The 27256-nt window shown below is 48.1% G+C and overlaps 1 protein-coding gene across 5 annotated transcripts in view; it reads left to right on the top strand.

The window, feature by feature from the left end:
* The window catches only part of MYO18B (myosin XVIIIB), a 300194-nt gene that overhangs the window by 37278 nt on the left and 235660 nt on the right, over positions 1-27256 (top strand). For all 5 annotated transcript variants that reach the window (XM_065522341.1, XM_074004130.1, XM_065522339.1 and 2 more), the window contains 4 exons: positions 1438-1580; positions 3087-3187; positions 6964-7027; positions 19532-19676. In XM_065522341.1, the coding sequence (XP_065378413.1) occupies positions 1438-1580; positions 3087-3187; positions 6964-7027; positions 19532-19676 (453 nt within the window). The remainder of the gene's footprint in view (positions 1-1437; positions 1581-3086; positions 3188-6963; positions 7028-19531; positions 19677-27256) is intronic.

Below are 27256 nucleotides of genomic sequence, written 5' to 3'. Positions count from 1 at the left end.
GCCTTTTAAGACATTTATTCCCCTTAATCATTTCCCCTATGGTGAAATGTTAATACCACAGATAAGCCATATATTCCTTTATGTATATTTGTGTTTTATACATAAAAATTTTTTTGTATACTTTTTTATATTTATACATATATAGAATATAAAATATATTTATACAAATATTTTTTATATTTAATTTTTTGTATAAATTTTTTTTTACTACCACTTCTAAGAATCAGTTTTTACTCATCTCAGGGACAATATCCTCCCATTGAGAATACATGATGCAGGCAATATTGTGTTTCTAATAATAACTATAATAATAGTTCCACCTTTGGAATATTTTCTAAGCATGTGACATTATTAAATCTTTTGGTCCTCGGCCGGGCGCGGTGGCTCACGCCTGTAATCCCAGCACTTTGGGAGGACGAGGTGGGCGCATCACAAGGTCAGGAAATTGAGACCATCCTGGCTAACGTGGTGAAACCCCGTCTCTGCTAAAAATACAAAAAACTTAGCCAGGCGTGGTGGCGGGCACCTGTAGTCCCAGCTGCTCCGGAGGCTGAGGCAGGAGAATGGCGTGAACTACCACTGCACTGCACTCCAGCCTGGGCGACAGAGCAAGACTCTGTCTCAAAAACAAAACAAAAAAAAACCCCAAAACTTTTGGTCATCATGACAGCCACATGAGGATTAGATTTAATTAGTCAATTAATTGTTTGATTATTAATTAATTATAAATAATTAATAATTAACTAGTTAATTTGTCCCAAATCAGGTAACCAGCAAAGGGAAGATCCTCAGTCTCTTCTAACCGCTTGGCTATACTGCTTCTCCACTAGGATTATTCCAATACTTTGCTGAACACCTACTTTACGTCTGGCTCATGCTAGAAACTGGAGATACAGTGGGAAGAGGCACAGTCTCTCAGAATGTAGTTGTGCTGTGAATTGCATGCGTCTGAGGGTGGAAGTCAGGTCAGGCTGTATCCAGGTGCTTAGCACAGTGCTTGTTGCATTGTAGGTATGCAATGAATAGTAGTGGGGAGATTATAGGGCTTTGCAAGCCTGCTTCTAAGCTGTGAGTGCAGGCCCCAGAATGTTATCCTCACCTCTTCCTAGGCTCCATTACGTCTGGGAAGCCCTAGGGCAGCCTCTGTTACCCAGATTGTGCCTATCCCTGGCCCTTCTAGATTGAGTCTTGTTTCCCCTACACCAGGGCTGGTAGTACATGGTCAGTCCAGCAATCGGTGCTCAGTGAAATGTATGTGGTTTATAGTTGGGTTGGGCAGGGAGTGGGTGGCAGGAAGCTCACAGGAAGCCCACAGGGGGCTGAGGCCAGGATGAGGACTGGCCCAAGCAGGGGCCATGGAAAAGGTGGACCTGTGCGAGGTGGGAGTGGCAGCTTCCGGTCCATCAGTGACATGTGGCCCTATGCTGCCCCCAACAGTGGAGAAGATCCGAGCCACCTTCACTGTCCTCCGGGCCTTTGGCTCTGTGTCCATGGCTCACAGCTGCAGTGCCACCCGGTTCTCCATGGTGATGTCGCTGGACTTCAATGCTACCGGCCGCATCACAGCTGCTCAGCTCCAGGTGAGGCCTCTGGGGGGACGTGCAAGGGGGCCCTTGAGGCTGCTGTGTCTCTAGCCCCACTCAGTAGAGCCCACGCCTCCAGCTGGGACTCTAGGATGTGTCTGAAATGGTCATGGTGGTGGCTCACGCCTGTAATCCCAGCACTTTGGGAGGTCGAGGCGGGTGGATCACCCGAGGTCAGGGGTTTGAGACCAGCCCGACCAACATGGTGAAACCCTGTTTCTACTAAAATGCAAAAATTAGCTGGGCGTGGTGGCAGGTGCCTGTAATCTCAGCTACTCGGGAGGCTGAGGCAGGAGAATTGCTTGAACCCAGGAGGCGGAGGTTGCAGTGAGCCGAGATCGTGCCATTGCACTCCAGCGTGGGCAACAAGAAGGAAACTCCATCTCAAAAAAAAAAAAAAAACTAATAATAATAATAATAATAATAATAAATAATAATGAAATGGTTATGGATCCCCTAAATGGGGCCAGTTGCTCCCCACCTCACTTGGTGCCCTGGAACATCCCTTCTGGAGCAAGCCAGCCCGTCTGTGCTTCGGACTCTCAGGGGAATGAAATATTCATGAGCAAATACAGAATTCAGCCTCTCATTAGCCAGGTCTTAAAAGCGCAAGTTGAAATTAAACAGACACTCGCCAGCCTTCCGCAACAGTCCGTGTGTGATGAACACATGGCCTGTTTGTTCCCATCTCCAAAATCACCTGTACCCCTCCCCGTCTCCCTCAAACGTCCTGCTTGAACAGAAAATAGGATTAGGTTATTAGAAGAGTTGTTTGTAAAGTGGCGCTGGTATAATATCCAGACTCAAGGAAAACCCCTCCACGCCAAATAAGTTCCTTTTCTGTCCTGGCCCTGAAATCCTACCCTTAATCACTATTTGGGTTAAGGTATTAAAGGCTTCTATTAAAAAGGGAATATGTTGGAAGGTGGCCTCATTTGATCGTTACTACCAATTAAGGTACCTTTGATACCTTAATTGGAATGAATCTATTGCATTAGTTAATTTCCTAGGTGGACTCTGAATTAGTGAGATAAAGGATGAGAAGTTCTGATATGGAGGTTGCCAGCAAAATTTGGACCTGAGATGTTGACTCAAATAGTGGATCAGAGGCTGGGCACGGTGGCTCACGCCTGTAATCCCAGCACTTTGGGAGCCTGAGATGGGCGGATCACGAGGTCAGGAGATGGAGACCATCCTGGCTAACACGGTGAAACCCTGTCTCTACTAAAAATACAAAAAAATTAGCCGGGCATGGTGGTGGGCACCTGTGGTCCCAGCTACTTGGGAGGCTGAGGTGGGAGAATGGTGTGAACCCAGGAGGCAGAGCTTTCAGTGAGTCGAGATCACACCACTGTACTCCAGCCTGGGCAACAGAGCGCGACTCCATCTCAAAAAAAAAAAAAAAAAGAGTGGATCAGAGTGGGGCACCCTGGGTAGCTGGGCATCAGGCATGTGCAGATGTACCCAAAGCGCTGACTGGGTGCCCCTCTTCTCTCCCTGCAGACAATGCTTTTGGAGAAGAGCCGTGTGGCGCGGCAGCCGGAAGGGGAAAGTAACTTCCAGGTTTTCTCCCAGATGCTGGCTGGATTGGACTTGGATCTCAGGTGAGCACTTGGGACAGGTAGAGACAGCTGAGGGCAGTGCAACAAAGGGCACCTGTTCTTTGGGGGCCCAGCCTTAGCTTCTGCCCAGTACTGAGAGGCCATGGGACCCAGGGATTAGGAACATGGTCTCCGATTCCAGCTGCCTGGGTACACAGAGCTCATGGGCTGGGTGACTTTGGTCACATGTCATCCACCCTGAGCCTCGGTTTCTTCCTTTGTAATGTGGAAACAACACCTTTCTTAGACCTTATAGGACTGACTGAGATAATTTACATTCAGCTCTTTATAAATGCTGGGAGTCAAGGCTGTCTGCTGTGATAGTGGCATGTCAATACTGGTCCTGGCGGCAGTGTGGGAAGAGGGAGAGGGACAGCAGACCCCCACATCTTCCAGAAGTTTCTAAACTTTTGTGGGAGTTTTGGGTGTGTAGTAGGGTATGCCTACATGAGGTTCCTCGGGACAGACCTGCCGCTGAGTGGCGCAGTGAGCTGGGTAGTCAGGCAAGTCTCATCTTGGAGGGCTTCCTGGAGGAGGTGGCCTAAAAAGCCATCTCTGCCCTTCCCCAAATCTACAGGGCATCGTTACGCATGTGGCTTATGTGGCTTCCTCTCCCAGAGCCTTGGTTTCCTCCTCTGTTGGATGGATGGGTACGGTCCTCGTGAAGCTCCAGAGAGAGAGAAAATGGGTTTTCCCACATGAAGGGTGATAATTTGTGGTTACTGTGCTCTAATCTCATCACTGTTTGTTCCCCAGCCTTCCCTCCCCATCTGAAGGGCAGCCTCAACCTGTCCTGTGTGTCCTGGCTAAGGCTGGAGGGACAGCTGTAACCTGCAGAGAGAAGGCAGAGAAGAGAAGGAACTCCCACTTTTCAGAGTGATAGTAACTGAGCAGCAGGGAAACTTCTAGAAGGTCTTGGGAATCTGTAGGAGAACTTGGAGTAGGGTTGTATAGCAGAGTGACAAGGACCACCAACTCGAGGACAAGGCTGTGTGGATTTGTATGTTGGCTTTTCCACTTGTTGGCTGTGTGACCTTGAGCTAATGACTTCACCTCTCTGAGCCTGATTTTCCTTATCTACAAAAATAGATGTGACTATATCACAGTGTTGTGGTGAGAGTTAAAATATGAACAGGTAGACAATACTTTTTTTGGTTTGTTTTTTGTTGAGACGGAGTCTCACTCTGTCGCTCAGGCTGGAGTGCAGTGGTGCGATCTCGGCTCACTGCAAGCTCCGCCTCCCGGGTTCACACCATTCTCCTGCCTCAGTCTCCTGAGTAGCTGGGACTACAGGCGCCCGCCACCACACCCGGCTAATTTTTTGTATTTTTAGTAGAGATGGGGTTTCACCTTGTTAACCAGGATGGTCTCAATCTCCTGACCTTGTGATCCACCCACCTCGGCCTCCCAAAGTGCTGGGATTACAGGCGTGAGCCACCACGCCCAGCCAACAATACTTCTTAAAATAGTGCCCGGACATAGCGATTGCTTTGTGTGTGTTTTTTGTTTTTGGAGGATTTGATCTGCCTTGATACCCCCGACAGGCCCTGACCAGGCCCTGACCAGGTCATCCAAAGGAATGACTTTGGATTCAGAGGGACATGGGTTTGATCCTGGCTTTGCCCCACATGGGCTTCTCTGAGCCTTGATTTCTCCTTCTGTAAAATGGGTTCCTACTAGTGCCAACCCCGTAGGCATTTAAATGAGATCACATGTCAAGGCAGCAGGCGCCATGTGCGGTGCATAGTAACGGTGTAATGCGGGAAGGAATAGGTAGGTGGACCCTGAACATAGGAGTTTGAGCCCCACTTTCAGCCCCATGGCCTCACCTCTTGGGACCTCCATTTTCTCACCTCTCAGAACACTGAAGGACACACACATCACCCCTGTTCCAGCCCTGGAGCCCCACACTGGGGCTCTCTCTTCTGCACCCCATGGGTGGGGCTTGATTCTGGGGATAGAAGCATTGCCTGCTGGAGAGGGGGATTTGGAGGCTTACCCTGAGGTGGACCCAGGAAGGATGAGGCTCAACTGCGGCTAGCAGAGGATGCCCGACCTCCACTCCCAGCCAGGCCCAGGCCGGGGGCCCTCCATGCTGGAGGCATCCTTATTGAGTTTGGCATCCTTAGGAACTGGGCCAAAGCTGCGTCTGAGAGGAAAGGGCTGCCTAGATGAGTTTCAGGGACCCCAAGGGAGTAAAGTGCTTGGAGCAACTCAGCCCCCTCAGGGAGTCATTGTCATTCTGAAGGTTCCTTGTTAATCCCCAAGTTACTTCCCTTTCTCTACCTCTGCCACTGCCAACTTGGTCCCTCACCGACATGGAAGCTTCCAAAGGTCAAAATCAGGTTCCCACTTGCCCAAATGTCCTTTCTCCCCACTCATGTGGCAAACTCCTAGTCATCCTTCAAAACCCTACTCCAAATCCCTTTTTAAGAGGAGCAGCGTCTGATTCTTGCTCCTTGGTTTCTCCTTTCTACCATTTTGGTGCCTGGTATATGCTTCTGGTTCAAAAACCTGCCAGTGCAGGTCTCCCTTCCTCACCAGATGGACTGGGAGATCTTTGAATCAGGGGCCCTGTTGTCCTTCTTTCTGCCTTCCCAGTACCTCGCACAGGGCTTGGCACCAGGTAGATGCTTCTTAATTATTTGTCAGATTGAATTTCCAGTGAATGGAAGAGAGTGTCAGGAAAACAGAGCTCTTACTCTGTGCCGGCCCGGCAGTGTACAATATCTCATTTAATCCTGGGAGGCAAGAAGAGGTAGGGAGCCCATTTTACAGATAAGGAAACGTGAGTTGCAGAGAAGAGAATTACCTTGTCTGCCACATAGCAGCACTGGGGTTGGACTTGAAGCCTAGCTGGTAAGAGTCCTTCCAAGTCACGAGGCAGAGAGGGGTGTGGGGTCTGTAGAGAATCTAGGGAGAGGACACTGAAGGCCTCAGAACCAGACAAGCTGGCTGGAGACTGATAAGTAACCCTCGACCCTTTCCAGGAACCAATTTGAGCCCACATGGGGATTGGGGATCCTAGGCCGGGCTCTACAGTGCTTTTGTGAGTAGAGAGTGTGATTCGAAGGGGCAGGGGGCATAGCCATACCCACCCCGCCTTTGGCTTGCATTCCTCAAGCCTGCAAAAGTGGGTGGCCTATCTGCAGGTCTCACTCTCGAGGAGCCTGCAGGTTGAACATGGGAAGGAGCCTTAAACATCGTGTTGCTTCATAAAGTGCAGACTGAGGCCGGGAGAGGCGCACATGGCAGGATAGCGCGGAGTCTGGGCTGGAAGGGCCAGCAGACCTCAGCTCAGCTTCTGGCTGCGTGTCTGCTAGCTGTGAAGGTCTGGGGCAGGTACCCACTCTCAGTGCCTCTGTTTTGTCAACGGTGAAATGGAAATAATTGTACCGATGGAGTGGGGCTGTCATGAGTCATGTTAGAACTTAACGTGCCGCAAGGGCTCATTCGTGTTGACTGTTTCAATATCATCCTTAAGTGAGGCCACCCAGCTGATTAGAAGATCTGGGGTTAGTCTCTGCTCTCCTGATTTTCCTCTACAACCCTTTCTCCTGGGATTTCCTGGCTTTTAGGAAGGGCCAAGGGAGGGCTATGCGTGAGGAATATTTGGGAGATCGAAGATGTCCCAGGGCAGAGTTAGTGGGGCCAAGGCCAGGGACAGTCCCTGGGGTGTCTGGGTAGTTGCATGGAGCCCCACACACTGTGACGACCACCTGCCCTGCCAGGCCTGGTGTGAACAGCCCACTGACTCCTGGTTCCTTCTGTGCTTCCAGGACGGAGCTGAACCTGCACCAGATGGCAGATAGCAGCTCCTTTGGCATGGGCGTGTGGTCCAAGGTAAGGAGGAGGTCCCTCAGGGGTGGGATGTGAGTCCGTGTCCCTGGGGCCAGATGGGAGGGTGATGAGGAGTCGCCGTGCAGCTTGTCTCCTTTGGTACTGGGGTTCATAGTTGGCAAGGGTTGGTCATGTGGAAGAGTCAGGGGCTGTCTTTGTAGGGTCTGGGCTTGTTGGGTAAAGGAGACTCGGACAAATAAAGGAAACCAGACGTAGCATACCTTAGAGGTAGGATTAGGGCCCTGGAATCAGTCTAGTTCAAGCCCCAGCTCTGATACTTATTAAGTAGGTGAACCTCAGGCATGGACCTTAATCTCCCGGGAGGTCTGTCTCTTCTTCAGTACAAGAATGATAGTAGCAGTATCTGCCTCATAGGGTTGTTGTGAGGGTGAAATGAAATGATGTGTATAACGTGCTTGGAACAGGGCTTGGCCTACATCAATCAATAGGGTGCTCTTTGTCAATACTACTGGTGGTTCACTTGGGTAGGTGCACTCAGAGATGGTTTCGTGACGAATATAGTCTATGAGTGGGGCCGAGAGGTATTTCATTGTTTAAAAAAGCAAATGGTTCACTGGTTTGATATTTTATTATTCAATTATTTTAACCATTGTTTTCTCCCTTCTCTCCCAAATACCTTCACCACCACCTATGCTGGGCCTGTGTTGTGTTAGGTGTGTGCTTCTGCTAAGTGCTACGAGTATGGTCCTCATCCAAGAATTTTTACTTTAGCAGGAGGCACAGACTTGGAAATTAATGCAATCATGTGAGATAAAATATGTCAGAGGTTGCACGAAATGTTGCAGGCACCACAGGATAGCTGATAGAGCTACTTGGCCTTTGCCAGGGAAGACTTCTTAGCCAAGGGAACATTTGGCCTGGGGTTTGAAGGATGAATAGGAGTTCACCAGCTGGAGGGAATTAGCTAATTTCCACTCCAAAGCCTCTTTTCAAACATACATGTCTGGGAAACAAATAGTGCTAGAATAATTGGATATCTTGGTGCCAAAAAAAAAAAAAAATCCATCCATATTTCACATGATATACTAAAATTAACAAAAAAAAAAATCACAGATCTAATTGTAAAACTTCAAACCACAAAATTTCTAGAAGAAAAGTGAGAAAAATCTCTGTAACCCTGAGCTGGGCAAAGATTTCTTAAATGAGACATCAAAATCCCAGTCCATAAGATTATCATTAACTTTATCAAAAGGATAGTAGCAGTATCTGCCTCATAGGGTTGTTGTGAGGGTGAAATGAAATGATGTGTATAACGTGCTTAGAACAGAGCTTGGCCTAAATCATCTGCTCTCTGAAAGACACTATTACTATGAAAAGCAAGCCACCGACTGGGAGGAAATATTTGCAAATCACTTATCTGATAAAGGATTTTTATCTAGAATATCAAAGTAATTCTCAAAACTCATAAATGAAACAACCCAATAAAAAAGATGGGCAAAAGATGGAATGTACAAAAAAAGCATAAATGGATGGCAACTAAGCACATGAAAATATGCTCAACATCATTGGTCATTAAAGAAATTCAGCCGGTACGGTGGCTCATGCCTGTAATCCCAGCATTTTGGGAGGCCGAGGCAGGCAGATCACCTGAGGTCAGGAGTTTGAGACCAGTCTGGCCAACATAGAGAAACCCTGTCTCTACTAAAAATACAAAAAATTAGGCTGGGGGCGGTGGCTCACACCTGTAATCCCAGCACTTTTGGAGGTCGAGGCAGGCAGATCATGAGGTCAGGAGATCGAGACCATCCTGGCTAACGAGGTGAAACCCGTCCCTATTAAAAATACAAAAAATTAGCCGGGCATGGTGGTGGGTGCCTGTAGTCCCAGCTACTTCGGAGGCTGAGGCAGGAGAGTGGTGTGAACCGGGGAGACGGAGCTTGCAGTGAGCCGAGATGGCGCCACTGCACTCCAGCCTGGGAGACAGTGAGACTCCATCTCAAAACAAACAAACAAACAAAAAAAACATACACACACACACACACACACATACACACACACACAAATTAGCTAAGCATGGTGGCACACCCCTGTAGTTCCAGCTACTCAGGAGGCTGAGGCAGGAGAATTACTTGAACCCAGGAGGCAAAGCTTGCAGTGAGCAGAGATCGTGCGGCTGCACTCCAGCCTGGGAGACAGAGTGAGACTCCATCTCAAACAACAACAACAACAACAACAACAACAACAACAACAAAAACGAAAGGAAAAAAGTTGCTAGCATGCGCGTGCACACACACACTCTCTTACACATTGCTGAGTATTATCCACAGAGTTTCTAATTCAGTAGCTCTGGGTGAGGCCTGAGAATGTGCATTTCTCACAAGTTCCCAGGCAATGCTGATGCTGCTGGTCCAGGGACCCTGCTTGGAGAGCCACTGTTGTACAGTCTGTTTCTGCACTGGGCGAGGTGATGTGTCTGCCCCGTCTGAACCCTGGGGGCTAATCTTATAAGTATGTCCCAAATATTATATGGGCAAGCCTGGAGAGTTGGGGGCATATCAGAGAGGCTGCCTGGAAGAGGTGACCAAGAGCTGGCCATGAGAATGAGAATGACATTTCTTTCATTGTCAAAACTCAGACATGAAACAAGCTGGAATGAGAATGAAATTAACAGATGCAACAAGGCTGGCATTCTTGCTAAACCAAATATTGGGGGGGCACCCTCTTATTCGGGGGACTCTGCAGTCTGTTCTTTTTTCATACCCTTTCCCCCATGATTTGGGGTGATTAGGAGCCCAGACCTCGACCTTGAAGGCAAGAGATGAGAAATGACCTCAGCACTGATTTTTCTCATTTGTTTAATGAGCTTTGGCCAAATATATCCATTTGAATCAGCAAAAGAGTTGTTTTTTATTTTCCTATTGTTTTTGAGAAGGAAAAGGGCCCAAGCGGGGGCCCTCTGAGCTTTCCCCAACCTGACCTGTTTGTTAACAGTCTGCATAAAGCCATTGGTCACAGCGTGAATTCGTGTCAAAGAAGCGTTTGAAGTGGTTTGCTTTTTTTTCTCTTTATTTCTGAGGGGCATTTTTTAGACCAATTGATTTGCAGGAACTGGTAGGGTGTTTCTTTGTTCTCTCTCTGCTACCTGGCAGGTATCAGGAGAATGTTTGCTCTGTTCTTTCAGAAGAAAAATAAAGTCTGAAAATTCGTTGGTCTTTGATACAAGCCTGGGCCAGTTACTGGGGTTGAGTAGGCCAGGTACAGCTTCATTAAGGAAATCTGGTGATCAGGATATGCCCCCCAATAATGGGAGCTGCTAAGTCCCCAAGGCTGTCCAATGTCAGCTCTTCTTCTTCTTCTTCCTTCTTTCTTTTTCTTTTTCTTCTTCCTTCTCCTTCCTCCTCCTCCTCCTCCTCCTCCTCCTCCTCCTCCTCCTTCTTCTTCATCATCAAGGATGGCAGCATTGGGCAAGTTGGGGAGGGCAAAGCCTCAATGGCCCATGGGGAGGGCTTGGCCTGCTCCTGTTTTTTAAAAACAAAACGAAACAAAACAAATCTAATTTACGGTTGGGCACAGTGGCTCATGCCTGTAATCCTAGCACTTTGGGAGGCTGAGGTGGGCTGATTACCTGAGGTCAGGAGTTCGAGACCAACCTGGCCAACATGGTGAAACCCTGTCTGTACTAAAAATACAAAAATTAGCCGGGTGTAGTGGCATGTGCCTGTAATCCCAGCTACTCGGGAGGCTGAGGCAGGAGAATCTCTGGAACCCAGGAGGCAGAGGCTGCAGTGAGCCAAGATCACACCACTGCACTCCAGCCTGAGTGACAAAGCGAGCGAGATTCTGTCCCAAGAAAAAAATAAAAAACAAAAACCGAAATTACTACATACTTCCTATAGAGAAATCAGAAAAAACAGAAAGGCAAAACCAAAAACCAGAATACACGCACACACTCAAGCAAACCAGAAAACAAGCGCCATTCACTTCACCACCCTGAGAAACCCACTGGTCCTATACCTGCAGATGTTCTTCCAGTATTTTTCCTACAAATATTTTACATAATTCATAACACACTGTATATCATTAAAACTTTCTGACCGGGCACGGTGGCTCGCGCTTGTAATCCCAGCACTTTGGGTGGCCAAGGCGGGCGGATCACCTGAGGTCAGGAGTTCGAGACCAGCCGGATCGTTATGGTGAAACCCCGTCTCTACTAAAAATACAAAAATTAGCCGGGCATGGTGGCAGGCGCCTGTAATCTCAGCTACTCAGAAGGCTGAGGCAGGAGAATCGCTTGAACCCGGGAGGCAGAGGTTTCAGTGAGCCGAGATTGTGCCACTGCACTCCAGCCTGGGCGACAGCATGAGACTCCGTTTCAAAAACAAAACAAAACACATACACACACACACACACACACACACACACCTTTCACAAACATTAAAAGACATGGTTCCCTGAACTGCTGTTTCCCTAATATTGTCCATTTACATGGTTTTAAACCTTTTTGTGGTTCTTAGTGATAAGGTGATAAATATCTTTGGGCGTCCGGCTTGCATTACCGTCTCAGACTCCCAAACCTCCGTCTAAGAAGATATCTCCAGTTATCTTTCCTGTTGTCTCCTTGGTAACAATCTCCCATCTCTGATCACACTGTTTATTTATGATTTGTCTCCCCTCGGCCCTAAGTTCCGTGAGGGTGGGAGTCTCACTTGTCTTGATCCCTCCTGAATAGACAAGGGCTAGCATTCAGCCAGGCATACAGCAAGTGCTCAATAAACGTGTGTTGAGTGAATAAATGAACGAGCATGCCCAACTCACCACCACTTAACTAAAATCACATCTTTTCAATTTTCAAATCGTTTGCTACTGTGGTCATCTGAGATGGGTTAATTACACTTTATTTTCTCCCCAGTATCATTTCACTAGGTCTTTAGGGATCTCATGTCTGCCTTTGAACCCACTTCTTGGATCCTGGGAGCTGGGGCAGTTGCTGGGAATCTCAGAGGACCCAGAGAAGGGAATTAGAAACCCTGGGGATCCCATCCCTCAGTCATTGTGGGCAGCCTGGGGTCCTCAAATCTGGGCTGAGTAGTACTGTGGACCCAGCTCAGTGGGTGAACACACTTAACCCCACCATCAATGGCTCTTGTTTGGGGATGGTCGCTAGAAGCTCATTGTCAATGGATATTTGTTGATCTTATTAGATGCCAGGTATTGGCACACAGAAATAACTCCACTGGGTCTCACCCATCAAGTGACTCACTTTTGGGAGGTGGTGGTGGGCTGCCATGTCTACATCAACAGATCATTCCAAGCTGGAGAGATATGTGCCTGAGTGGAGGTGTATGTCGGCTGAGGCCAAGCTGGGAGGAGGAAAGGCATATCAGGGAGGGCTGCCTGGAGGAGGCAACCATGAGCTGGAGCTGGACTGAGAGTGAATTAGACAGGTTCAGGGAGGCCAGCATTCTGGCTACACTGAGCACCTCATGCAAAGGTAAACATGAGTGGCCAGTCAAAGCAAGGACCCCAGGGTAAAAGTGCGGAGACCCCCAGCGTGGCACTGGCCAGGTCCTCGGAGGCTGCCTGTACCCGGTGACTGCCAGTTTCTCCTCTTAGTCCTCACACTGCGCCCTCACTGCCTGCCACATTTCAGCTTGTAAATGGAACTTACTTGAGAACTGCCAAGCACCAGGATACATTTGAAATCACAAAGCTTTCATATTATTTTCTTCTTCTCTATAATTTCTTTTTTGTAACCTAGCCTAATTTTTTAAAAATGTGCCCAGCAGCAGTGGTAATAATAATAATAATAATAATAATAATAATAATAATCCTTGCCACCCAGCAGTTTGCTTCTGGCTGTCACATTCCAGGCCTTGGCCCGAGGCACATTTATTTTTTATGACCCAGTTGTCAACTGTGGGGGAATGGTGCTCAAATGGAAGGATAAGGAATTATTCGTGCCAGGGGCTCTGCCAGGAGCTTTCTTTTACTTAATTCTCTCAGTGGTTCTTTAAATAAGGAATTATGATCACATCTGTTTTTTTCAGGAGAAGTATCCAGGCTCAGAGAGGTGAAGCTGCTTGCCCAAAGGCACACAGCTTTTAAGTGGTGGAGTCAGGACTGGGATCCAGGTTGGCCTGACTTTAAATTTGGTACTTTCGTTCTTCCCACTGTCATCTCAGATCACGATGCAGATCGTGGCTGAAGACAGTGTGCTCTGAGGTCTGGTCCACGTGCTCTCTTGGGGGGGTCACTTAACTTCTCTTAGCCTCAGTTTTTCACCTGTGGGATGGGTAGAGCAACACCCTTGGATGACACCAAGGACTGGGGGCCCTTCCCCATATGGGTAGCCTTGCGGAAGTAACTTCACCTCTCTGAGTCTCCATTTCCTCCTCTGTCGGCTGGAGAGACCCAGCCTGCCTCATGGGGAAAAAGCGCCCAGTACAACAGAATATGTGCTCAATGGACACTTTCTCTCCTCTCCACTTCAATGGACTCTCGATGCTGAGATAAGAAGTGGATTGGTGAGATGCTGAGCAACGGGTAGGGCGGCTCCTGGCTGTGGACCGACACCTGTCCTGCCCTCCCTGCAGTGTCCATGAGGTTCACCGACCTGTGCAGGCACCCACGTGATGTTCCTTTTGAGATGCACTGAATCAGTGTTTAGCATTTTCCTCCCTGAGTTAGCTCCTGGTCCGGGAGGCAGAGGGGTGAAAATCCTCGGGCAGGTTGGTTGTAGGAACCGGGAGGCCCACCTGGCCCTGGGGAAGAGAGGGTTGGTGCACCTCCCCATGAATCAGAGTTGGGCCCAGGCCTACCTGAGACCCCTTATTGTGCCCGTAACCAGAGGGAAGATGCCCAGGTGCTAGTCCCCTCTGCCAGGGAGGTCACCAGGAGCTCCATCAGAGGACAGCTCCCAGCCACAAACCATGGCTCCTCAGGACCCTTTGCTCCGCAGAGTTCTTAGCACCCAAATGCACTGGCTTCCCCCAATCCCCTATCCTTCCACTTGGAGACCCCTCTTGCTTCCTGGCACCTGCTTTGCCTCACTCGTTCTGTTTACCCTTTATGATTTGCTCCATAACCAACTCCTTCTAGGAAGCCTCTCATCCTTCCAGTCAGGTCCTTTACCCCTGCCCAATGTCTCCCAGTCCATGGCATGTGCTCTGTGTGTCATCTCTTTGCACACCTGTCCCCTTCAGTGGACTGGGAGCCCTTTGAGGGCAAGGTCATACCTGATTAGCTTGTTATAGAGTATGGAGCATCAACTTGGGCAGCAATGGGGAATGGTGTTTCTGGAAGGTGGAACAGCCTAGGCGAAGCCTTGGAGGGAAAGAGGCAGTAGTGAGTGGAAACCACCGTTTATTGAGTACCACTGTGTGCTGGCCACTGTGCTGGGTGCTTTACACACATAAACTCATGTAGTCCTCAGAGCAGCCCTGGGAGGATGCTAAGATATGATTTCCATTTCATTTGTTTATTTTGTTTGAGACAGGGTCTTGTTCTGTCATCCAGGATGGAGTACAGCAGTGTGATTATCGCTCACTGCAGCCTTGAACTCCTTGACTCAAGTAATTCTCCTGGTTCAGCCTCCCAAGTAGCTGGGGCTACAAGCACATGTCACCATACCTGGATAATTTTTATATATTTTTTATAGACAAAGGGTCTTGCTACGTTGCCCAGGCTGGTCTTGAACTCCTAGACATAAGTGATCCTTCCACCCTGGCCTCTCAAAGCACTAGGATGACAAGCATGAGCCACCACACCTGGCCTTATTTCCTCTTTGAAGAAGTGGAAACTGAGCCTCCATGCACGGGCAAGGGACTTTTGCAGAGTTGCACGGTTGGGAGTGCAGAGTCTAGAGGGCGTCCAGCTCTGTCTGACTCCAAATCCAAACCTGGCCTCTCTCTGAATTGTAGGAATCTCCTGGGTGCTCTAAACTCAGCCTGGTTTAATGGAGAGAGAACATTTTAGATTTTATTTTCTTTTACTAAATTACCTGCAGACTTTGATTGACCTTGAGACTTTACCTCAGACAAACCCTGGGCATCTTACAATTTGAATATTTTTATCCATTGATTTTTAAAAATTGAGGTAAAACACAAAGTATATGAAGTATGCTAATTCTAAGTGTACAATTCGATGTTTATATTGTCTCATTCTCTCTCTTTTTTTTTTTTTTTGAGATGGAGTCTCACTCTGTCGCCCAGGCTGGAGTGCAGTGGTGCGATCTCAGCTCACTGCAAACTCCATCTCCCGGGTTCACGCCTTTCTCCCACCTCAGCCTCCTGAGTAGCTGGAACTACGGGTGCCCGCCACCACACCAGGCTAATTTTTTGTATTTTTTGTAGAGACGGGGTTTCACTGTGTTAACCAGGATGGTCTCGATCTCCTGACCTTGTGATCCACTCACCTCGGCCTCCCAGAGTGCTGGGATTACAGGCCACCCTGCCCGGTCTCTCTCTCTCGCTCTCTCTTTCGCCCAGGCTGGAGTGCAGTGGTGTGATCATGGTTCACTGCAACCTTGATTTCCTAGGCTCAAGCAATCGTCCTGCCTCAGCTTCCCAAGTAGCTGGGACTACAGGCTCATGCCACCATGCCTGGCAGATTTTTAATTTTATTGTAGAAACAGGGTCTCACTCTGTTGCCCAGGCTAGTCAACTCCTCCCACCTCAGCCTCCCAAAGTGCTGGGATTACAGGCATGAGCCACCACAGCTGGCTAATGTTAATATTATTATTATAATAATAATTATTATTATTATTTGAGACGGAGTCTCACTCTGTCACCCAGGCTAGAGTGCAGTGGCTCGATCTCGGCTCACTGCAAGCTCTGCCTCCCAGGTTCATGCCATTCTCCTGCCTCAGCCTCCCGAGTAGCTGAAACTACAGGCTCCGGCTACCACGCCTGGCTAATTTTTTGTATTTATTTATTTTTTTTTAGTAGAGATGAGGTTTCTTCACTGTGTTAGCCAGGATGGTCATGATCTCCTGACCTTGTGATTGCCTGCCTCGGCCTCCCAAAGTGTTGGGATTACAGGCGTGAGCCACCGCACCTGGCCCAATGTTAGTAATTATTAAACACACACCAGCAACTATCCTCCATATCAAGATACAGAACATTCCTCATTCCATCAAAGGCTCCTTTGAGCCCCCTCCCAGGCAATCTCCATCGGAGGTACCCATCTCACTTCAGATTCATTGTCCCGACTTCTCTTATCATACGCTAGTTTCGCCCATTCTTGAACTTCACATAAACAGAAGCACACAGGATGCAGGCTTTTGTGCCTGGCTTCTTTGACTCAACACTAGGTCTGTGAGATGCCTATATGTGGCTGCGTGTGGCTTGTTCTTTTTTATTGCTGTGTAGCGCCCCATCGCTGTGCTCTGGGTATACCACTCTTTGTGGCTTCCTTCTCCTGCTGATAGACGTTTGGGTTGTCAGTTGACTTATTCCATTCACTTGACTTATTTCTATTTTCATGAATTTTTTTTTTTTTTTTTTTTTCTGAGACAGTGTCTCGCTCTGTCGCCCAGGCTGGAGTGCAGTGGCGAGATCTCGGCTCACTGCAAGCTCTGCCTCCCGGGTTCCTGCCATTCTCTTGCCTCAGCCTCCCGAGTAGCTGGGACTACAGGCTCCCGCCACCACGCCTGGCTAATTTTTATTTTTATTTTTTGGAGTTTTAGTAGAGATGAAGTTTTGCCATGTTAGTCAGGATGGTCTCCATCTCCTGACCCTATGATCCGCCCACCTCGGCCTCTCAAAGTGCTGGGATTACAAGCGTGAGCCACCGCGTCCGGATCTATTTTCATGATTTTGATCCAAAGAGTTTCTTTTGTCAGGACACTCTGTAGTGGTGTTTGAAGAACAATTGGCTCTCTGGAAGTTTAGGGAACTGTGAATGTTTTCCTGATCTTAATCGTTTTGAATCAGAAACATATATATTTATTGATCCATGTCTTCTGTTAAGAAAAAGACATTGGGAGGGGACGAGGAAGAGAAAGGAGCAAATGAGCTTTAGTGGAAGTTTTCTCATTCTTCTCTTCACTCAAGCTACCTGGTAGATGATGGAGTCCTTCTGTAATTTAAAGTCAAATGCTCATAGGTGACAGTGGGAGCCATAATAAATGTGTGGGCGCTGTCCTTTTGGCGTCCTTTTTCTGCTACTTTGAGATCTCATAAATAACTGAGTATGTTGGTAAGACGCCTTCCGTCCCTCTGTTTGCTCCAGCTGCAGTTGCTAGGTTGAGCTCCTGGTTGCTAGGGATTTTGTGATCCTGTGGCGGTCCAGAAATATGATGGATCAGTGGAACATGCTTTTGGTATTAACTGAAATGTTTCCCAAGCAAATCTTTTAATGTCACTGTATGCTTTGATGTTGTCCCAATTGGTTGATGATTCTTGCACGTTTCCCAGTTAGAGGAAGTGGCTTGAGTGGAGGAGACAAGTATCTTGGACTGGGAATCAGTCCAAGAGTCTGAAAAGCCTGCTTCTAGTCTTGTATCTGATATTAATTTGCTGTGTGACCTTGGGCAAGTGTCACTCCCTCTCTGGGCACTGGACGCTACAAAAGTCAAAGACCTGTTGGCTTTAACAGCCTGCAGTTCATCACCCAAGTTCTCTAAGCAGGCCAAGTGCAAATCAGTTTCTCATTATCGGCTGGTAGATTATTGACAAAAGAATTCCCGTTCCCAGCTCACTTCCTTTCCACCCAGCAGGCTTCTGGGCTGAGTCTCCTTGGCCAGATGGTGTGTGTATAGTAGTTTCAGACTAATTTTAATATTCAATCAAACATAATTGGGATCATAAATCTTAAAAAAAATCCTACAACCCGTAAACATCTGATCACGTCATTTTCTGTTTCCTTCTGTTAAAATCTTTGGTAGGCTAGGTGCAGTGGCTCACGCCTGTAATCCCAGCACTTTCAGAGGCCACAGTGGGAGGATTGCTTGAGTCCAGGAGTTCAAGACCAGCCTGGGCAACATAGTGAGACCCCATCTCTAAAAAAATAATAATAAAATACAATCATCTAGGCATGGTAGTCTGCACGTGTAGTCCCAGCCACTTGGGAAGCTGAGGTGGAAGGATCGTTTGAGCCCAGGAGTTTGAGACTGCAGTGGGCTATAATCACACCACTATACTCCAGCCTGGGCCATAGAGCGAGACCCTGTGTAAAACAAACAAAATTAGCAGTTTTCTATTGCTGCACAGGAGACAGAAAACAAGTGCCATTTCCTTTAGTGGGAAAGCTCACGGTGGTGGTGGCTGCAAGAAGCGATGTCCTGAAAGGAATCTGGACTCACTGGCTTGCTGTGGGATCTTGATTGATTAATGATGTCTGTTATGAACTCAGGAATATAGTGGGAGCACATATCAGTATTTGCCAGTCATGACTGCAGTTTAAAGGCCACTCCCTTCAGTGTCATGGTCGAGGTCTTCAAGGGTGGCCCATGCCAGCTTCTCCAGCTTTTATCTTCTCCCCATCTCTATCTGACCCACCTCCAAAAATAACTACTTCCAGAACAGGCGCGGTGGCTCACGCCTGTAATCCCAGCACTCTGAGAGGCCGAGGTGGGCAGATCACTTGAGGTCAGGAGTTCGAGACTACCCTGGCCAACATGGTGAAACCCTGTCTCTACTAAAAATATGAAAATTAGCTGGGTGTGGTGGTGGGTGCCTGTAATCCCAGCTACTCAGGAGGCTGAGGTGAGAGAATCGCTTGAGCCCGGTGGGGCGGAGGTTGCAGTGAGCTGAGATTGTGCCATTGTACTCCAGCCTGGGCAACAGAGCAAGACTCTGTCTCAAAAGTAAACAAAACAAAACAAAACAAAACAAAAATAACTGCTTCCCTGGACCACCTATTGTCTCCCCAAATCCTCTTTGCTCCTGTGGTTCCCTTTGCTTGTTGGGACTTTTTATTGTATTAAATTGGCCAACTCTGCCTGTTTATCTTCCAAACTTCTATTACAGTTTGATCATCTGCTCTATGCTATTATCTTTGGCTGTCTTGGGTGGGATTAATAACCCATTCTTCCTCTGATGTCCCATGGTTCTCTGCATAGACCTATAGCACAGCTTACCCTACAGAGCCTACCTCTAGACCCTACCTATGGATCCCATATAGCCTACCTATCAACCTGTACCCATAGCCTACCTACCACTTAGCCCTTTTCACACTTAGTTGCTTTTATGTCTCTCTCCAGTTCTACCTTGAGAGGGCCTCAAAGTCAAGGTCTGGGCTTTGCTCATCTTTGCATCTCCAGACCAGAGGCCCGCATAGTGCAGAGCTTCCATAAATCTGTAATGTGTGCACACGTGAATGAATAAAAGCCACACTGCATTTCAAAGTCAGAGAAAAATGATTTGGATAACTTTCCCAGTCGCCTGAGTTCGTCTGTCAATACTCCTCAGCTTAATTGTGGGTAGTTTACTGTGGCAATAATATGACCCCCACATGCCTCCGAGACAGAGCTCAGCTTCAAGTTGTGAGTCTGTGTTTTCTCCATCGTGATGGCCTTGTTTTCTTTCTCTCTCCCTTTGCTCCCAGCCTGAAGATAAGCAGAAGGCGGCAGCTGCCTTTGCCCAGCTCCAGGGTGCCATGGAGACACTGGGCATCTCAGAGAGCGAGCAGCGGGCCATTTGGCGGGTCCTGGCAGCCATCTACCACCTGGGCGCGGCGGGTGCCTGCAAAGGTACGTCCTTCCTGCCGAGCTCACCTGGGAGGCCAGCTGTCTCCTTTGGCAGGCGCCTGACAAGGCCCCTCTCTTGGAGAGGTGGGAACAGGGTCAATCTGTCACGTTCTGTGTCTCTGGGACTGCTCTCGGGGAGGCTGCTGAAACTAGGCATCGTGAGGCGGACACAAGGCTGGCGTTTCAAGCAAACCTTCTAGACCAGCGCTGTCCACAAGAACTTTCTGCAGTGATGGAGATTACTGCTGTTCAGTGCAGTAACCACTAGCCACAGGCTGCTACTGAACACTTGAAATACAGTAGTGCGACTGAGGAATTGAATGTTTAATCGTATTGAATTCTACTTAATTTAAATTTAAGTAGTCATAGGTAGGGAGTGGCTACTGTACTGGCAGTACGGTGGAACAGCTCTAGAATATGGAAGGGAAGGTTGGGTCTGTGCAGTAAAGGTTCTGTGTTTCTTTTTATTTTTTAAATTTTTATGCTTTGAGACAGGGTCTTGCTTTGTCATTTAGGCTGGGCAGTCGTGGTGCGATCATAGCTCACTGCAGTTTCCACCTCCTGGGCTCAAGCAATCCTCCTGCCTCAGCCTCCTGAGTAGCTGGGACTACAGGTGTGCACCACCATGCCTGGTTCATATACTTTTTTTATTTTTTGTAGAGACAGGGGTCTCACTTTTTTGCCCAGGCTGGTCTCGAACTCCTAGGCTCAAGCAGTCTTCCTGCCTTGATCTCCCAAAGTGGTGGGATTACAGGCATGAGCCACTGCACCCAGCCAAGGTGCTGCATTTCTAGCTAGACATCTTGGAGATGCCCTGAAACTGATCTTGTATCCTTATCCCATCCTTAAGTGTCTGCTTGCTGATTTTCCCTATTTTGACCTGGTCTTCCAAGTGGTTCCTGCCATCCCCCCAGTCCTTACCTTCTCCCTATCCAATCATTCACCATGTTCCAGAGATAGTCTCTGTGACATCATTTCTGTCCTAGTTTCTCTGTCCTTACTGTTATCAGCTTACACGCGGTGTTTACCTTTGTGCGTGTGTGTGTGCTTGGATGGGTGCAGTAGCCTCCTTGCTGATGCCTTCATTCCTCCTTCTACCCATTCTCATCATGACCATCAGGTTCCTTTCTACTACACAGACCCATACTCCTGCTTAGAATCCTCCTGAGGCTTTTCCTTGCCTCTAAATCAAATAAAATTCCTTGGCTTGGCATTCAAAGCTCCTCACCTCCCTAACCTGTCTCTTGTGCTCCCTCTTTTGGCAATATATAAGGTTCTGGGGAGAGAGTGAGGATGAAGAGCAAGGGTTTCTGCCTTCATGGGGCCTTTGGTGCCTTGTATTATGGTTGTGACTTTGTCTAGCTCTTGTCGGTGGCTGGTGGCTTCCTTTGGGTCCAGAACATAGAACTGGAAGTTGCTTATTGAATGAACACCCGTGTGAATTGAGGTCTATTCTGGGACTGTGCATGGATTCTGGCTGACGTTCTGGGCTGTTACCTTAGGGGGCAGCAAAATCTTCGAGAAGGCGCTGGTGCATCCTTTCCGTCGTCCCCACATTCCCAGGCCCTGGGTCCGAGTCCTTTGATTCTCATCCATTTGAGCCACATACATTAACCCACTGTTTTGATTTTGGAAATTTCTAGAAGTCATACTGAGTCAGGAGTAAGTAAGATGGAGATTCCACAGTTGATCCAAGCCAAGGACAGACATGCTGGGCTGGGGCAAATATGAAAAAAAAAATGCCACTTATCTTTCCAAAAATCATCCACGGACATTCGCAATGGCAAAGATATGGAACCAACCTAAGTGCCCATCAACCAATGAGTGGATGAAGAAAATGTGATATTTGTATATATATACCATAGAATACTACTCAGCCATAAAAATGAGATGAAATAATGTCTTTTGCAGCAACTCGGATGGAGCTGGAGGCCATTATTCTAAGTGAAGTAACTTGAGAATGGAAAACCAAATATACGTTCTCACTTACAGGTGGGAGCTAAGCTATGAGGATGCAAAGGCATAAGAATGATATAATGGACTTTGGGGACTTGGGTCGGGGAGGTTAAGAGGGGGTGAGGGATAAAACACTACATATTGGGTACATGTGCATTGCTGGGGGGTTGGGTGTACTAAAATCAGTCGCCACTAAAGAACTTAACCAAAAACCACCTGTACCCCCAAAATGATTGAAAAAAAAAATCAGCCATGGGCCATGCTCAGCACTTGGCTGTCTGGGCATCAGCACTACTTTGCTCAGGGACCTGTGATGTCTGTCACTCAACTTCCTGGTCACTGAGGCCAGCCGGAGTCAGGAGCAGACCCTGAGACAGAGATGTGGAAACATGTTGTATATTTGGGGGAGGACCCCAGAAGGCTGTGACAGGGGAATGGGAAAATGACACAGGGGAGGGAAGGCAGGAAGTACAAGGTGCATGAAGGAGTGGCTTACCCCTGGGAAACTGAGGCTCAGTCCTGCTGGGGACCCCTGGGAGACTCTGAGGAATATGCCTCCCAGTTGTCCTATCCAAGAGACAAGGAAGTTGAGATATTTATCCAGAAACTAAGGGAGCCCCCTGGCTTGTTAGCCCGTCACCAGGGAAGTGAAGGAGTTCAATTTCATTCCTGAGTTTCTCCTCCTGGGGCAAAGTGGGCCCCCCCCCCCCCCGATGTGGGCTCAAGGACCTGACCCATCACATCAGTGCATCTGACGATAAGAGAAAGTCACTTTTATAAATATTTTATTAATACTTGATGATGGCAATAATTTCTGCTAGTGCTCCCCCCACCCCACCTTATAAATTATTTTAAGAAGAGCTGCCGTCAGTCTGCCTGGGAGGCCTGCCTGGTGATTTACTTATAGATTCTGCTTTGAAAGATTTCATAATAGGTTGCTCTAAAATCAGCTATTAAGAATTTCAAAGTCGTATATAAATGTCTTTGCTTTGTGTCATAACAGATCATTTTGAAATATATTAAGAATCATTTTCATTAATCAGGTTTCTTTTTTTTTTTTTTTTCATTAAAATGATACTCCCTTCTCAGCGCGCCTGGCTTCCTAACTAATTCTGAGAGCCCTGATCCTGTTTTTAAAAACCAATAATAGTTCCCTCTGGGGAGAATTTGGGCCTTATAACTGGACACAGGGTTTTTGAACTGTTAGAGCAATGACAATCACCACTAATATTGGCTTGGTGTTTGACAGTTTCAAAAGCACTTACACCTCTATTATGCCTTTTTATTGCATTAGACATATGTGCTAACTTAATGCCATGGCCAAGAGTCAGGAGTCAGCCTGCTGGGTATGAATCCTGGCGCGGCCTCTCTGAGCCTCAGTCTCTTCCTCTGTAAAATGGGGCTAATGATGGTACCCACTTTGCAGGCTTCTTGTGAGAACTGAAGGAGTCAATGGCAAAAACTGTGGAGCACAGGACTTGGCTCCTGGCAGCGTGTTTCATAAGGGTTCGTTTTCATCCATCTCTGTTTTTTAGACAAGCAAACAGAGGCTCAGAGAAGGTGTGCCACTGATCTGGTATCACACAGCCAGTACCTTCCAGAGTGGGGTTTGGGCCATTCTCGTTTTCCTGGGGCCACTGTGCTGAGTGCTTATAGACTCGATGATGTCACCACCTCCTTAGAACAGCCTGGGAGGGGTGGGGACTGTTATGATGCCCATTTTATAGAGGAAGAAACTGATGCGTAGCAGAGAGTTTCATCCTCAGGACGTACAGCTAAAGTTAGAGATGGGATTTGGACTTAGGTCCGCCTGAGCTCTGAACCCTGAGACCAGCCTCTGGAACCACACCTCCCACCTCCCAAGCACTCTGTGTTCCTGCCTATGGCAGACCTACAATTCACCTCAATTCTGAGACTACCCCGAGTTAGCAGAGTTAACACAGACCCTTCAGGTTAGGGGTTCAGTCCCACAAGACTGTCCCCACTTCAGATGCCAGCTGCAAGCACCCGGCCTCCCATACTTCTAACCAAGTGGCTTTTTTACATAGTGAGTTCTCATGACCCCTTTCTCTTGTCTAATAATTCACTAGAATGACTCACAGGATTCAAGAAAACACTTTGCTTACAACCACTGCTCTGTTATAAAGGATACAACTCAGGAATAGGGCGAGGGATAAGGGAGGGGACAGAGACTCCTGTCCTCTCTAGGCATGACAGCCTCCCAGCACTTTCATGTGTTGGAAACTCTCTGAACCCCATCCTTTAGGGGTTTCCATGGAGGTTTCTCTATGCAGACATGATTGATCAAATTATTGGCAATTAACTCGATCTCCAGCTCTTCTGTCACATCTTAAAAAGAAACCCTATAGCCTTTAGCTATTGCCCTCTAAACCCCCGTCCCTAAGCAATGCCTTCCCCCCACCCTAAACAACCATGAATCTACTTTCTGTCTCTGTAGATTTCCTCGTTCTGGACATTTGACGTGAATGCAGTCATGCAATATGTGCATATGTTTGTTGTCTTTTATGACTGGCTTCTTTCTTTTTTTTTTTTTTTTTTTGAGACGGAGTCTCGCTCTGTCGCCCAGGCTGGAGTGCAGTGGCGCAATCTCAACTCACTGCAAGCTCTGCCTCCCAGGCTTATGTCATTCTCCTGCCTCAGCCTCCCGAGTAGCTGGGACTACAGGCATGTGCCATAATGCCTGGCTATTTTTTAAAATATTTTTAGTAGAGGTGGGGTTTCACCGCATTAGCCAGGATGGTCTCAATCTCCTGACCTTGTGATCCACCCGCCTCGGCCTCCCAAAGTGCTGGGATTACAGACGTGAGCCACTGTGCCCAGCTGCTTTCACGTGGTATAGTATTCACAAGATTCATCCATTTTGTAGCATGGATCAGTACTTTAGTCCTTTTCATGGCTGAATTATATTCCATCGTATGGATATACCACATTTTGTTTACCCATGGACCAGTTTTTTTTTTTTCTTTTATTCTTCCTGAGAGCTGGGTCATAGTAACTGCTTAGAAAATTCTAGTTGAATCTATGCCCCAAACCGGCTTGCACAACAGGTAGAATTAGGCCCATTTTGCAAAGGAGAGCCCAGAGGCAGAGCGGTTCTGTGATGGGACAAGCATATATGTGTATGCCAAGAAGACTAGACTTTGCAGTCAGCCACCTCCAGCCAAGTTTCAGCTTTGCCTTTTGATGGATGTGTAATCTTGAACAGATCACTTCCCGTATCTAAGCCTCAGTTTTCTCATCTATAAAATGGGACAGCTATGATACCTTCTCTATAGGGTGAGGAGTGATAAAACGCAACGATGTTCATAGGAAGCCATTAGTTCAGGGCTTTGTGGTTCTGGAAATGTGTCTGTTTTGTTTGTCCTGCAGATCCCATGGTAGACATAAACCAGTCCTCTGGGTCTGGGTCCCCAGTCCTCTCTTAAACGTCTAGCCAATTACTCTGAACTTGTTGGGGTTTACACTATTTTTACCTCAACTTACGGTAAGAAGCATTTTACCTCTTGACCCAGTGAGCGCGCACACACACACACACACACACATACATTTTTTTTTTTTTTTTTTGAGACGGAGTCTTGCTCTGTCACCCAGGCTGGAGTGCAGTGGCCGGATCTCAGCTCACTGCAAGCTCCGCCTCCCGGGTTTACGCCGTTCTCCTGCCTCAGCCTCCCGAGTAGCTGGGACTACAGGCGCCCGCCACCTCGCCCGGCTAGTTTTTTTGTATTTTTTAGTAGAGACGGGGTTTCACCGTGTTAGCCGGGATCGTCTCTCGATCTCCTGGCCTCGTGATCCGCCCGTCTCGGCCTCCCAAAGTGCTGGGATTACAGGCTTAAGCCACCGCGCCCGGCCACACACATACATTTTATAGAGAATAGAGGGAATCCTCTGTATTCGTGAGTTTGAAAAAAAAAAAAAAAAAAAAGAAAAAGAAAAAGGAAAACAAGCCAACACTGGCATGTAGCTACAACCATGCCCAGAAACTCACCCTGGGATATCCACTTTCTCTGCAGCTACAAATCCCATTTTGGGTTTTGTTTCACCTTTATTTTGATTTTTAACCTTATGCAATCTCTCCACCCAGCCACCAGAGTGGCCCTTTTCACACAAAACCCAGCCCACACCATTCCTCTGTCCCCATGCCTGCCCAGGTTGCTCAGAGACAAGCTAGGGCTGCTACAAAGATCTCCAGGGTTCCAGGGAATAGGGGCGCAATGATTCCCAAGCACTCTGTGCTGAGTTACATGCCAGATCACCAGACCTGAGGAAGTATTCAAGATAATGCCTTAAAGGTGAGTCTTTGTCTATTGTTTTTTCAGATGGTGCAGTTGTGGCTCAGAGAGGTGGTGCGATGTGCCCAAGGGCATGCAGCCGGGAAGTGATGGAGCTCAAAGCTGCCTGAGCCTAAGGCTCTCAGGCTTTGCACGGGGACCAGGACCCTTTTTAGTTGCTGTCAGCATAGATGAGGGTTTTCTGTGTGTGTGTGTGTGTGTGTGTGTGAGAGAGAGAGAGAGAGAACACTCCTGAAGTCTAATCTATTATCCTGTGTGTGGGGAGTAGCTTTTGGCATAAGCTGGGTGGGCTCAGGTGGACACCCTCCATATAAACTTCTTGGTTGTCCAGGGCAATTATACTTTGCTCAGCCTGGATGTCAGCAGGTGGCCCTGCTCTGTCTGGCAAGGTCCAGGCAGTGAGAAGGCTCCTGAACTTGCGTTAGATGCTGCCTGACAGCCTTGGCAGAGGGCACGGTCAGGACTGTGAGATCAGGTATGGTGGAAGACTATGGGCATCACCCATAGACCCCTAATTGGTTCACCTAGGATGTCCATGCAGCACAGAAGGTGTGGTGGACTTGCCTGCTGAGGAGGGCTCAGCAAAGGCCCATGGCTGTGATGGGCAAGGAGATGCTTCATCTCTCAGCTCCTCTGGTGTCTGGAGGTCAAGTATGGCCTCCCCTCTCCCTCGCTCCTCATGCACAGGTTCTGAGTGTGCCCGTCCTGTGCCCAGCTCTCAGTGGGGATGGAACTGGGCAGCCCCTGTTAAGACACCTTTCCCATGCCCACCCCATGCTGCAATGTAGCACATGGCATTCCATTTGCTCCTCTAGATAAACTTAACCACATTCTGCAGATGAGGAAACCGAAGCTCCTCCAGGAGAAACTGCTTGCCCAGGGCACACAGTGAGGCTGTGCCCGAGCTTGGACTGGGACTCAGGTCTGTCTGGCTCCAAGGCCTCCTCCTTCCACTGCAGCATGGAAAGAGGATGGTCAAAGGACAAATGGCCCCTGTTTGGGGACTCTCAGGTTGGACCAGGGCAAGATCGCTGTGGATTTATTCTTGGAGGCTCAGCTGGGAGCCCTGGAGCTCTCTCCAGGGATCCTTGTCTCATGATCACATCACCCAATTGGACATCATCTCTGTCCTAGAAGCCTGGAATGGCTTCCCAGTCAGGCTCCTGGCTCCCCGTCTTCCCCATCCTTTCTACCCCTATCTGTTCTCATGCCACAGCCAGCAGAAACTCCCCAGTTCACACATTTGGTCTGGTTACTTCAACAGAGCTACCGATGACCCGGTATGAGGGCAATTCCAGCTGCTGTGGTCCCTGCGCA

The sequence above is a fragment of the Macaca fascicularis genome, chromosome 10 (assembly GCF_037993035.2).
Source record: "Macaca fascicularis isolate 582-1 chromosome 10, T2T-MFA8v1.1".
In the NCBI taxonomy this organism is placed as follows: Eukaryota; Metazoa; Chordata; class Mammalia; order Primates; family Cercopithecidae; genus Macaca; species Macaca fascicularis.
This window is presented reverse-complemented; position numbering and strand designations above follow the sequence as displayed.